At 40.4% G+C, this 13,397-nt stretch overlaps 1 protein-coding gene across 5 annotated transcripts in view; it reads right to left on the bottom strand.

The window, feature by feature from the left end:
• ENTHD1 (ENTH domain containing 1) overlaps positions 1 to 13,397 on the bottom strand; it is a 1,583,016-nt gene that overhangs the window by 820,050 nt on the left and 749,569 nt on the right. For all 5 annotated transcript variants that reach the window (XR_013608914.1, XR_013608915.1, XM_078683401.1 and 2 more), the window contains exon 4: positions 10,907 to 11,095. Coding sequence is in view for 3 of the 5 variants with exons in the window: in XM_078683401.1 (XP_078539527.1) it covers positions 10,907 to 11,095 (189 nt within the window). In the remaining 2 variants the exon portion in view is untranslated. The remainder of the gene's footprint in view (positions 1 to 10,906; positions 11,096 to 13,397) is intronic.

Below are 13,397 nucleotides of genomic sequence, written 5' to 3'. Positions count from 1 at the left end.
AAGACATCTTTTTAGAACAACAGCCCTTATGGAAAAGATCATAGCACAAGAATGGAAAATAATTGGCTGCACTCATTTAGTAGATATTTAAAATCCGGATACGTGGAAAATAATGGGCAAAAATAGGACCACTTATTAGATTTTCTTAACCAGGAATGCTATAATGGTTTAATCAAATATCAAGTTTTTTATGGTGCATAGATTCAAAGGCAGAGATGGCAAGATCACAATTAGTTGAGGATATTATAAAGACAACTATGTATAGAGCAGTACATTTTTGGGAAGAACAGACGCCGAGAGAGATGCCTTCTCAAGATTAACTAAACAAGCATTTGCAATGCAATAGGTCTCGCATTAGGAAAGTTTGAGCTATTGGTATTGTAAATGACAATTTTTTTATTTATGTGTTTGTTTTGAAAATAGCGAAATTAATAGTTTTGTCATTTACAATGCCAATACTTTTAACTTTCGCAAATGTGACACCTATAGCATTTGTAATGCAATATGTGTTGTATTTACGTGACTTAGATGTATTGATATTACAAATAACAATAGCTTTTAATTTTTTAAAATAATTAATACTTAAATAAAAGTTATTGTAATTTATAATGGCATTAGCTTAAACTTTTGTAAATAACTTTTGTGAAGATTATGTTCAGTGTATTTTAATGTGACGAAAATCCAAGAACAGAAGTGAAATATTAACATATTTTTGTGACATTTGTAATAAAGCTTGAAACATTGAGAGAACATATTTGAACCAGTTGTTGTTGAATGGTTGCACAGATTGATGCTGTGGTGGCGCTGAGTGATGTTGTGGTGGTGACGAGTGATGCTGTGGCGTTCAGTGATGCTGTGGTAGCGCATAGTGATGTTGTGGTGCCCCTGAGTGATGCTGTGGTGTTGCTGAGTGATGCTGTGGTGATGCGATAGATAGTGTGTAAATATGTGGTGTGTAACTATGTGGCACTGAGTGGTATTTGGAGTGTATGTCGCATTGAGTGCAGTGTAATTATGTGGCGTGTAATTATGTGGCACTGAGTGGTATTTGGAGTGTATGTTGCATTGAGTGCAGTGTAATTATGTGGCGTCTATCTATGTGGCACTGAGTGGTGTTTGGAGTGTATGTTGCATTGACTGCAGTGTAATTATGTGGCGTGTAATTATGTGGCACTGAGTGGTATTTGGAGTGTATGTTGCATTGAGTGCAGTGTAATTATGTGGCGTGTAATTATGTCACTGAGTGGTATTTGGAGTGTATGTCGCATTGAGTGCAGTGTAATTATGTGGCGTGTATCTATGTGGAACAGAGTGGTATTTGGAGTGTATGTTGCATTGAGTGCAGTGTAATTATGTGGCACTGAGTGGTATTTGGAGTGTATGTCGCATTGAGTGCAGTGTAATTATGTGGCACTGAGTGGTATTTGGAGTGTATGTCGCATTGAGTGCAGTGTAATTATGTGGCGTGTAATTATGTGGCACTGAGTGGTATTTGGAGTGTATGTTGCATTGAGTGTAGTGTAATTATGTGGCACTGAATGGTATTTGGAGTGTATGTCGCATTGAGTGCAGTGTAATTATGTGCCGTGTAATTATGTGGCACTGAGTGGTATTTGGAGTGTATGAGGCGGTGAGCGCAGTGTAAATATGCAGTATATAATTATGTGGAACTGAGTGGTATTGTCTGGAGTGTATGTTGCGTTGAGCGCAGTGTTAATATGTAGCATATAATTATGTGGAACTGAGTGGTATTGTCTGGAGTGCATGTTGTATTCAGTAGAGTGTAATTATGTGGCGTGTAATTATGTGGTACTGAGTGGTATTGTTTGGAGTGTATGTTGCATTGAGTGCAGTGTAATTATAATCACATTGTAATTTGAATGCAATAGGTCTCGCATTAGGAAAGTTTGAGCTATTGGTATTGTAAATTACAAATATTTTATTTATGTGTCGGTTTTGAAAATAGCAAAATTAATAGCTTTGTCATTTACAATGCCAATAGTTTTAACTTTCGCAAATGTGACACCTGTAGCATTAGTAATGCAATATGTGTTGTATTTACGTGACTTAGATGTTTTGATATTACAAATAACAATGGCTTTTCATTTTTTTAAATAATTAATACTTAAATAAAAGTTATTGTAATTCATAATGGCATTAGCTTAAACTTTTGTAAATAACTTTTGTGAAGATTATGTTCAGTGTATTTTAATGTGACGAAAATCCAAGAAAAAAAGTGAAATATTAACATCTTTTTGTGACATTTGTAATAAAGCTTGAAACATTGAGAGAACATATTTGAACCAGTTGTTCTTGAAAGGTTGCACAGGTTGATGCTGTGGTGGCGCTGAGTGATATTGTGGTGGCGACGAGTGATGCTGTGGCGTTCAGAGATGCTGTGGTAGCGCATAGTGATGTTGTGGTGCCCCTGAGTGATGTTGTGGTGCCCCAGAGTGATTCTGTGGTGGTGCTGAGTGATGCTGTGGTGATACGATCGATAGAGTGAGTGCGATAGTTAGATAGACAGATAGATAAGAGTAAGGGCGATCGATTGATAGATAGATAGACTGATGGCGATAGATAAGAGTGAGTGCGATAGATAGACAGATAGAGTGAGTGCGATAGATAGACAGATAGAGTGAGGGCGATAGATGGACAGATAGAGTGAGGGCGATAGATAGATAGATAGATAGATAGATAGATAGATAGATAGACAGATAGATAGATAGATAGATAGATAGATAGATAGATAGATAGATAGATAGATAGATAGATAGATAGATAGATAGATAGATAGATAGATAGATAGATAGATAGATAGATAGATAGATAGATAGATAGATAGAGTGAGTGCGATAGATAGATAGAGGGCGATAGATAGATAGATAGATAGATAGATAGATAGATAGATAGATAGATAGATAGATAGATAGATAGATAGATAGATAGATAGATAGATAGATAGATAGATAGATAGATAGATAGATAGATAGATAGATAGATAGATAGATAGAGTGAGGGCGGTAGATAGAGTGAGGGCAATAGATAGAGTGAGGGCGATAGATAGATAGAATGAGAGTGATAGATAGAGTGATGGCGACAGATAGAGTGAGGGTGACAGATAGAGTGAGGGCGATAGATAGATAGATAGACAGATAGAGTGAGGGCGATAGATAGAGTGAGGGCCATAGATAGAGTGAGGGCCATAGATAGATAGATAGACAGATAGATAGATAGATAGTTGTGTGTGTGTGGTGGGTTGTGTGTGTGTGGTGGTGACGAGTGATGCTGTGGCGTTCAGTGATGCTGTGGTAGCGCATAGTGATGTTGTGGTGCCCCTGAGTGATGCTGTGGTGGTGCTGAGTGATGCTGTGGTGATGCGATAGATAGTGTGTAAATATGTGGTGTGTAACTATGTGGCACTGAGTGGTATTTGGAGTGTATGTCGCATTGAGTGCAGTGTAATTATGTGGCGTGTAATTATGTGGCACTGAGTGGTATTTGGAGTGTATGTTGCATTGAGTGCAGTGTAATTATGTGGCGTCTATCTATGTGGCACTGAGTGGTGTTTGGAGTGTATGTTGCATTGACTGCAGTGTAATTATGTGGCGTGTAATTATGTGGCACTGAGTGGTATTTGGAGTGTATGTTGCATTGAGTGCAGTGTAATTATGTGGCGTGTAATTATGTCACTGAGTGGTATATGGAGTGTATGTCGCATTGAGTGCAGTGTAATTATGTGGCGTGTATCTATGTGGAACAGAGTGGTATTTGGAGTGTATGTTGCATTGAGTGCAGTGTAATTATGTGGCACTGAGTGGTATTTGGAGTGTATGTCGCATTGAGTGCAGTGTAATTATGTGGCACTGAGTGGTATTTGGAGTGTATGTCGCATTGAGTGCAGTGTATTTATGTGGCGTGTAATTATGTGGCACTGAGTGGTATTTGGAGTGTATGTTGCATTGAGTGTAGTGTAATTATGTGGCACTGAATGGTATTTGGAGTGTATGTCGCATTGAGTGCAGTGTAATTATGTGCCGTGTAATTATGTGGCACTGAGTGGTATTTGGAGTGTATGAGGCGGTGAGCGCAGTGTAAATATGCAGTATATAATTATGTGGAACTGAGTGGTATTGTCTGGAGTGTATGTTGCGTTGAGCGCAGTGTTAATATGTAGCATATAATTATGTGGAACTGAGTGGTATTGTCTGGAGTGCATGTTGTATTCAGTAGAGTGTAATTATGTGGCGTGTAATTATGTGGTACTGAGTGGTATTGTTTGGAGTGTATGTTGCATTGAGTGCAGTGTAATTATAATCACATTGTAATTTGAATGCAATAGGTCTCGCATTAGGAAAGTTTGAGCTATTGGTATTGTAAATTACAAATATTTTATTTATGTGTCGGTTTTGAAAATAGCAAAATTAATAGCTTTGTCATTTACAATGCCAATAGTTATAACTTTCGCAAATGTGACACCTGTAGCATTAGTAATGCAATATGTGTTGTATTTACGTGACTTAGATGTTTTGATATTACAAATAACAATGGCTTTTCATTTTTTTAAATAATTAATACTTAAATAAAAGTTATTGTAATTCATAATGGCAATAGCTTTAACTTTTGTAAATAACTTTTGTGAAGATTATTCAGTGTATTTTATTGTGACGAAAATCCAAGAAAAAAAGTGAAATATTAACATCTTTTTGTGACATTTGTAATAAAGCTTGAAACATTGAGAGAACATATTTGAACCAGTTGTTCTTGAAAGGTTGCACAGGTTGTGGTGGCGCTGAGTGATATTGTGGTGGCGACGAGTGATGCTGTGGCGTTCAGAGATGCTGTGGTAGCGCATAGTGATGTTGTGGTGCCCCTGAGTGAATTGTTGAATGGTTGCACAGATTGATGCTGTGGTGGCGCTGAGTGATGTTGTGGTGGTGACGAGTGATGCTGTGGCGTTCAGTGATGCTGTGGTAGCGCATAGTGATGTTGTGGTGCCCCTGAGTGATGCTGTGGTGTTGCTGAGTGATGCTGTGGTGATGCGATAGATAGTGTGTAAATATGTGGTGTGTAACTATGTGGCACTGAGTGGTATTTGGAGTGTATGTCGCATTGAGTGCAGTGTAATTATGTGGCGTGTAATTATGTGGCACTGAGTGGTATTTGGAGTGTATGTTGCATTGAGTGCAGTGTAATAATGTGGCGTCTATCTATGTGGCACTGAGTGGTGTTTGGAGTGTATGTTGCATTGACTGCAGTGTAATTATGTGGCGTGTAATTATGTGGCACTGAGTGGTATTTGGAGTGTATGTTGCATTGAGTGCAGTGTAATTATGTGGCGTGTAATTATGTCACTGAGTGGTATTTGGAGTGTATGTCGCATTGAGTGCAGTGTAATTATGTGGCGTGTATCTATGTGGAACAGAGTGGTATTTGGAGTGTATGTTGCATTGAGTGCAGTGTAATTATGTGGCACTGAGTGGTATTTGGAGTGTATGTCGCATTGAGTGCAGTGTAATTATGTGGCACTGAGTGGTATTTGGAGTGTATGTCGCATTGAGTGCAGTGTAATTATGTGGCGTGTAATTATGTGGCACTGAGTGGTATTTGGAGTGTATGTTGCATTGAGTGTAGTGTAATTATGTGGCACTGAATGGTATTTGGAGTGTATGTCGCATTGAGTGCAGTGTAATTATGTGCCGTGTAATTATGTGGCACTGAGTGGTATTTGGAGTGTATGAGGCGGTGAGCGCAGTGTAAATATGCAGTATATAATTATGTGGAACTGAGTGGTATTGTCTGGAGTGTATGTTGCGTTGAGCGCAGTGTTAATATGTAGCATATAATTATGTGGAACTGAGTGGTATTGTCTGGAGTGCATGTTGTATTCAGTAGAGTGTAATTATGTGGCGTGTAATTATGTGGTACTGAGTGGTATTGTTTGGAGTGTATGTTGCATTGAGTGCAGTGTAATTATAATCACATTGTAATTTGAATGCAATAGGTCTCGCATTAGGAAAGTTTGAGCTATTGGTATTGTAAATTACAAATATTTTATTTATGTGTCGGTTTTGAAAATAGCAAAATTAATAGCTTTGTCATTTACAATGCCAATAGTTTTAACTTTCGCAAATGTGACACCTGTAGCATTAGTAATGCAATATGTGTTGTATTTACGTGACTTAGATGTTTTGATATTACAAATAACAATGGCTTTTCATTTTTTTAAAATAATTAATACTTAAATAAAAGTTATTGTAATTCATAATGGCAATAGCTTTAACTTTTGTAAATAACTTTTGTGAAGATTATTCAGTGTATTTTATTGTGACGAAAATCCAAGAAAAGAAGTGAAATATTAACATCTTTTTGTGACATTTGTAATAAAGCTTGAAACATTGAGAGAACATATTTGAACCAGTTGTTCTTGAAAGGTTGCACAGGTTGATGCTGTGGTGGCGCTGAGTGATATTGTGGTGGCGACGAGTGATGCTGTGGCGTTCAGAGATGCTGTGGTAGCGCATAGTGATGTTGTGGTGCCCCTGAGTGAATTGTTGAATGGTTGCACAGATTGATGCTGTGGTGGTGCTGAGTGATGCTGTGGTGATACGATCGATAGAGTGAGTGCGATAGTTAGATAGACAGATAGATAAGAGTAAGGGCGATCGATTGATAGATAGATAGACTGATGGCGATAGATAAGAGTGAGTGCGATAGATAGACAGATAGAGTGAGTGCGATAGATAGACAGATAGAGTGAGGGCGATAGATGGACAGATAGAGTGAGGGCGATAGATAGATAGATAGATAGATAGATAGACAGATAGATAGATAGATAGATAGATAGATAGATAGATAGATAGATAGATAGATAGATAGATAGATAGATAGATAGATAGATAGATAGAGTGAGTGCGATAGATAGATAGAGGGCGATAGATAGATAGATAGATAGATAGATAGATAGATAGATAGATAGATAGATAGATAGATAGATAGATAGATAGATAGATAGATAGATAGATAGATAGATAGATAGATAGATAGATAGATAGAGGGCGGTAGATAGAGTGAGGGCAATAGATAGAGTGAGGGCGATAGATAGATAGAATGAGAGTGATAGATAGAGTGATGGCGACAGATAGAGTGAGGGTGACAGATAGAGTGAGGGCGATAGATAGATAGATAGACAGATAGAGTGAGGGCGATAGATAGAGTGAGGGCGATAGATAGAGTGAGGGCGATAGATAGAGTGAGGGCCATAGATAGATAGATAGACAGATAGATAGATAGATAGTTGTGTGTGTGTGGTGGGTTGTGTGTGTGTGGGGGGGGGTTTGGGTGTGTGTGTGGGGTTGTGTGTGTGGTTGAGTGTGGTTGTTAGTGTGCATGTGTGTGTGCTTGTGGTTGTGTGTGTGGTTGTGTGTGTGGTTGTGTGTGTGGGGTTGTATGTGTGTGGGGTTGTGCGTGTGTGTGGGGTTGTGTGTGTGTGTGGGGTTGTGTGTGTGTGTAGGGTTGTGTGTGTATGGAGTTGTGTGTGTGTGGGGTTGTGTGTGTGGGGTTGTAAGATTGTGTCTGTAACATGGATCCGTACATGGATCTGCAATACTGAAATGCTTGATGGGTTTGAGTACTTTTTGAATTGGATTCAAGGCTATCTGCAGATCCTTGTTCGTCCAAATATACATAAAACTTTTCAAAATGAATCCTCTTCATGCCCAACTCAAGTACTTATGGACCCTCCCATGTTTTTTGCCACTGCTTAACAGTTCAGAACGAAACTTACCAACAATAACCCAAAGTGAGAAACTTAAAAAAATGTATTTTTTTTAAAAAACGTTTTGGTGCAGTTTTGTTGAATGGCGCCAAACTTATTAAGGAAACTATGAATGACTTTACTATGGAAACTCTGACCTAGCCAGAGGTACATCTGTGCTATAGTAATTTATAAACACACAATGTCATTGCTTTAGCGAACGCAAGTGTGTCTTTGCTGAAGCAATTCCCTTGAGGGTGTCAGCAGCCTGCATGCTAGTCGAGACCTACAAAGATGATGGAAAGAGAGTAGATTTTCATGGGGTCATGGGAGAGGTAAACGAGTGTGGTAGGAAGGGATGTATATGGGAATGGATCGGAACTGCTTTGGGAGGTTAATGCAAAATAAAGAGAAACATGAAAAAGCACAGCAAGAAAAAAGGTCTAAAGTACTGTGAAGATAGCAAAGGATTAGTTGGAACACGGAGTACCAGTGATGAGCGATAACGTCTATGTACGTTTGTTGGCTTTAATTAAGTGGCTGAGAAAACTATCTTCAGATGAGTGGGGAGGGGAGAGAATTCATAGGGACTGAGGTAAGTGTATGAAAAAAGAAGGACACGAAAGCTGAAGAGAAGCATTTGTAGCAGGTTGTGCCGGTACAAGGCAACAGAGGCTGGAACAATGCGGAGTGAAAAGCAGCTATGAAAATCAAGAAAACCAATGCCACGGCTGTGGATTGGGAGATTTGTGGCATGAACGGCGAGGAGAGGGCGGATATCCATGGATGTTGTATAATTAATTGGCAGGGATAAATGAGATAGGTCTGTCCAGCTTGTGCAGGATACGTAGTTAAACACAGATGTAGTGTCGCGGGCAGAAGAAACTGTCCTGCGTGAGAGGGTTCTCTGGGGCCAGATTAAATCCTGCTAAATGATTCCCATTGCTAAATCCTGGCATATGCGGGTACTTTTGCCAGCGTTGCAGTGCTGCTCGTAGTATGAGAGCAATTAAGCAACAAGCTCTCGGCATTGCGGGGGCGGGGGAGCGCATTCCTTTGAAGTCTGAAGCGGGGGGGCAGGGGAGCGGATTCCTTTGAAGTCTGATGCCGAGGCCAATGGTGTGCGATGTGGCTAAGGCCTCCACCCTTGACTTAATTCTGGGGATGGCTGAGTGCTGCCACTAACTCCAAGAGTAAAAGGTAGAAAAATACACAGACTAGAAGCACATTAATGCAGAGACTTTACAGAAGAAAGACAGCACACTACCAAATACCAGTAAAAAAAAAAAAGCAAGAAAGAATCACGTCAATAGCAAGAACCAAAACAAATTATGTACACTTTATTGGACACATCTACAAGCAAGACAAAATGCAGCAAAAACAAATGGTCAGAGTATTAAGCAGGCTAGTATGTACAGCACCCAAGCAATATGCACATAAACAGGGCTGCAAACAGCCCATGTAGAGTTTTTACAACTCAAAGAGTAAACGCACCGTCAGGCAATACAGTGTTGAAACAAAATTCAATTAAAAGAAATACGCTTCTACAGAACTGGTCTGTATGATACCCCAGCCACTAGGGAGCGCTGGGATGGGTGGATATAGTTAGGCTAACAGAGGGAGGCAAGCAGACTGCACATTAAGTTGAAAAGGCAAATGATCACCAAACCACCACACGCACGCAGCAACACGCCTCTACATGATCCACGAGAAAACTAATGTAACCAGTTAACACGAATTCTCATCACATACAGTATAACTGCACAAAGAATGACAAGACCAGTGCATCCAGCTTCAACCCGGGCAAGTTGTAAAGCATGGGTTGATACAGTGCCAATGTAGTACATGCACAGTTTTGCTGAAAATAATAGCCCAACAACAAACTATTTTAAAATAGAATTATACTCGATTGGGGGTTTCTGAAAAAGCTCACCCTCATTTGTAAATGTGTCTCAAAACTAAGAACAACGCTGTGGAGCACAAAATCATGGTACTATTAACTCGGACAGCCTACTAGATAAGAGTGTGTTGTGAACTCTACACCCTAACACAGAAAATCTCAACAAATCCAGTGGGAATGTCGTTGTTACATGAGGCAGCGCTTTAACACCTAGACAATAAAAAGCAGTTATCGAAGACTACAATGAAAGACATGCATATTAAAATCAAAGATTGCTTACACACAGAATAAGTACCAGCCCAAAAAATATGCAAAGCTACTACCAAGCAAATCACCTAAAAGAACATAAAAACAATATGCAAAATGAGCTCTCGGAGGAAGTGAAATCACGGCGGAAGAGAGGCCAGGGAGGGGTCGGAATAAACAGAGCAGGCGTGAAAGCACGGCGGGAGAGAAGCCAGGGAGGGGGTGGAACAAACTGAGTTGGAGGTGTATGGGCGAGCGCAGACAATGCAACACAGATTCCTTTGAAGTCTGATGGGGGGGCGGGGGAGCGGATTTCTTTGAAGTCTGATGCCTAGGCTGGCTGGCGATGTGCACGCGCCTGGCTCACATGAACTGTGCCGAATCCGCAGTTTGGGAAGACTTTTCGAAAGCCTTACTAAAATCTCGCTCACCATCCCTACTGGATGGCTTAGACGAGACCTAAAAAGTGAACCCCCTCCCCAGACTTTCTTAAAGTCCTTGATAACCTCCTGTTCCCAGTTCACTAAAGTCAATTTAGTTTGTGATGTGTGCTCTTCCGAGTTCCAGTGAATTCAGTTACACGTTCAGAAAATTCACTCACTCTTAAAACCATACATGACAGCATTTTTAAGCTGTTAGGAGGGGCAATTTGACAATGAATCCGGGGAACTGACTTTCTCGATTGACTTACATTGAAGCAGACGTCATCGGAGGTGGAAGGCCCCTAAAATAAAGCCATTTGGGGCTTTACAAAATCAGGAATCTGCCGCCTGGATCGGGTCTATTGCCGTGTATGTTTAAAACTAGAGCCTGAAATGAGCCGATTATACACAAGCACAACTAAAGCCCACAAAATGTGAGACATAGGTATACACACACAACATGGATTACATGACTTAAAAAGGCAAATACATTCAAACCCAAAATGTGAGAATCCCATTCATATGCATGTGCAAACTCTAAACTGAGATTCCCCAACATATGTGGTTGGTAGTGATGCTCACGGATGGTAGTGGCAATCTGGTCTGTCTCCTGGCCTTTGAGATAGCCACGTCTAGCCGACAGGCTTCTGAAACTCATGGAGGGTGACATTCGCACCCTGGTTCGGCGAGAATCCCTGCGCTGGGTGGACAGTAGGTCCTCGTCAGTCAGCAGCTTCATGACCTGCCTTGCCTTTTCTCGTACATGGGATCCTGTTGGGTTCAAAAATTCAAACAGACATGTTTAAAAAGGGATGGTTGTACCCGTAAGGATAATAGCTCACGCAAAACTTGAAACTATCATTTTGACCTTTCATAACAACTATCAACCAGAGCAACAAGCCAATAGCATTAGGTCTGGCTTATGGATAACAGTGCCTTTTGTATCATTGATGCGATTAGGTAATAAATAAGTCCTCATACATGCTCTCTGCAGTTCATCTTTGCACTTATGCACCTATTCATCCACCGACTCATTCTTGCATTCCTCCTCTACACAACCACAATAAAAAACACACAAATGCAACAACACATGCATGATAAATTAAAAGAATACAAGAAGAAAGAAGAAAACATAATAGTGTCTTAACTTGGGTGGCATATGCTTGCAATAATGAAAGTAAGTATAGCAACAGGTGTCCGTCTTGCAGTGATAATGTAAATAGTCTATTGATGTTTTAAAATGTCAGCATGGCCGCAACATTTTGAACCAATGTGTTGGCCAACTTGGATTGGTAAAACAATGATACACTATGGACAATAGTATTCCATAATGGTCTCCTAGTTTAGAGGAGGTGGCTACGTGGGATGCGGCAGTCTGTAGATGAAGAATAAGTTATTTACCTTCGGTAATACCTTATCTGGTAATACAGGATCTAGCCTCAGATTCCTTACCTTTGAATTTTCCCCAGGCATCAGACTAGATCCTAAAATAAATTCTCAGCAGTGCCTCTGCACATTGGTAGAGGACATTGAGCGATGTTGTCCACTGGATATGGTGTTGACAGTGTCCATATAAGCCGTCCCTGACGCGCTGACATCGGTTTCTTCTGTTACTAATACCTGAGCTAAAAACGTATTGCCACATATAGAAACGGCTTATGGAAACAGTGTGCCCAAAAAGACTCTTCTTTTTGTGAAATGTTTTTCTTTCTCTCTCTTTTATGTTTTTAAAACCAATGAAAGGCACAAGAGTGTTCAGAAAGGGATCTGGTAGACAAGGGATAAACCAGTATGCAGAGCGGGGAGAATGGGTGAGTCGGTAAGGAATCTGAAGCTAGATCCTGTCTCTTCCAGATAAGGCATTAGCGAAGGTAAGTAACTTATTCATCTGGTAGAGACATCTAAATGCAGATTGCTTACCTTTGAATTAGATACCCAGGAAATAACATCACGGCCGGCTCTAGGGCAGTGCGATCAGTGCCACTGCACCAGGCGCTGACTTGGGGTGGGAGCGCCATGTTAATTGTTTAAAAGCACCAGATGCCACGTTCCTTGTCCCAGCAATTTTCAAGCATCAATAAAAATGTGACGATAACTCTGATGATTAATGTTCTTCATGGAGAGAAACAGCAGCTTTATCTTGTAGAGGAAGTGTTGACTCATCATAGCGCAGAAGGTTAATTTGGCTGCTGCAGAGAACATGTCCCATTCAGATCTCGAAGTGCATACACTATAAATAGGTCAATGGGTTATCGCTTTTGTCAGAGAGATCCTTTTGTTACTTGCAGTCTAAAAGGTAAAATCCTATTGCTCTAGTATTGGAACTTTCATAGATTCCCATGCTTGTATCATTCCCCGTTGTCGGGATGGGAGTCCTTGGCACACATAAAATAGCAATAGAAACCATTACCAAAACAGAACCTAGGCCTAGGCCCATTCTTGTTTTGCAACCTATCCACCTCTTTTTGTAAAAGAGACCCAAAAAAAAAGAACAACCAATCAGATCAGCCTCACCCCTTAGAACTCTCCTGAGAGAAGCTCAGAACCTCAGATTTTCTACCACACATTGTGCAAGCGAGTCTCCACTGAGCTCTGCTCAGTTTTTTCCTGCCAACTTTAATTCTAGAGTTTTTTCACCAGTTTTTCTTTAACATCTACTTCAGGATATCTGATAAGGAGAAGCAGGCCCTCTTTAAAGCCTGTGCCACTTGTGCTAAGAAAAGGTTATATGTGGAGGACAAGCACAAAGATTGTATTTACTGTCTGTACCAAGACGATAAGGCAGCAGACTGTAAAATATGCCACACTTTTTCTACAAAGACTCTGCAAGACCGTGAGGGGTGTTTTTTGACCTGGCTCCAGAAGCTAAAATCAAGCAAGGAACCAGTCTCCAGTGACAGTGATGAGGCACCCTCTGCTATATCTTCCAGAAGGTCTGTGAATAGGGGTAGAGCTTCTTCTTCACCTTCTGATGAACGTCCTGGTAAGGCCTTAAAAAAGACCTCTCATAGGTCTCATAGGTCTGAAGGGCGTAGTCCTGGCGAATCTGCTCACCGAGGTGTAAAGGAGAGGG

This window comes from Lissotriton helveticus, chromosome 1_1, assembly GCF_964261635.1.
Source record: "Lissotriton helveticus chromosome 1_1, aLisHel1.1, whole genome shotgun sequence".
Lineage (NCBI taxonomy): Eukaryota > Metazoa > Chordata > Amphibia > Caudata > Salamandridae > Lissotriton > Lissotriton helveticus.
This window is presented reverse-complemented; position numbering and strand designations above follow the sequence as displayed.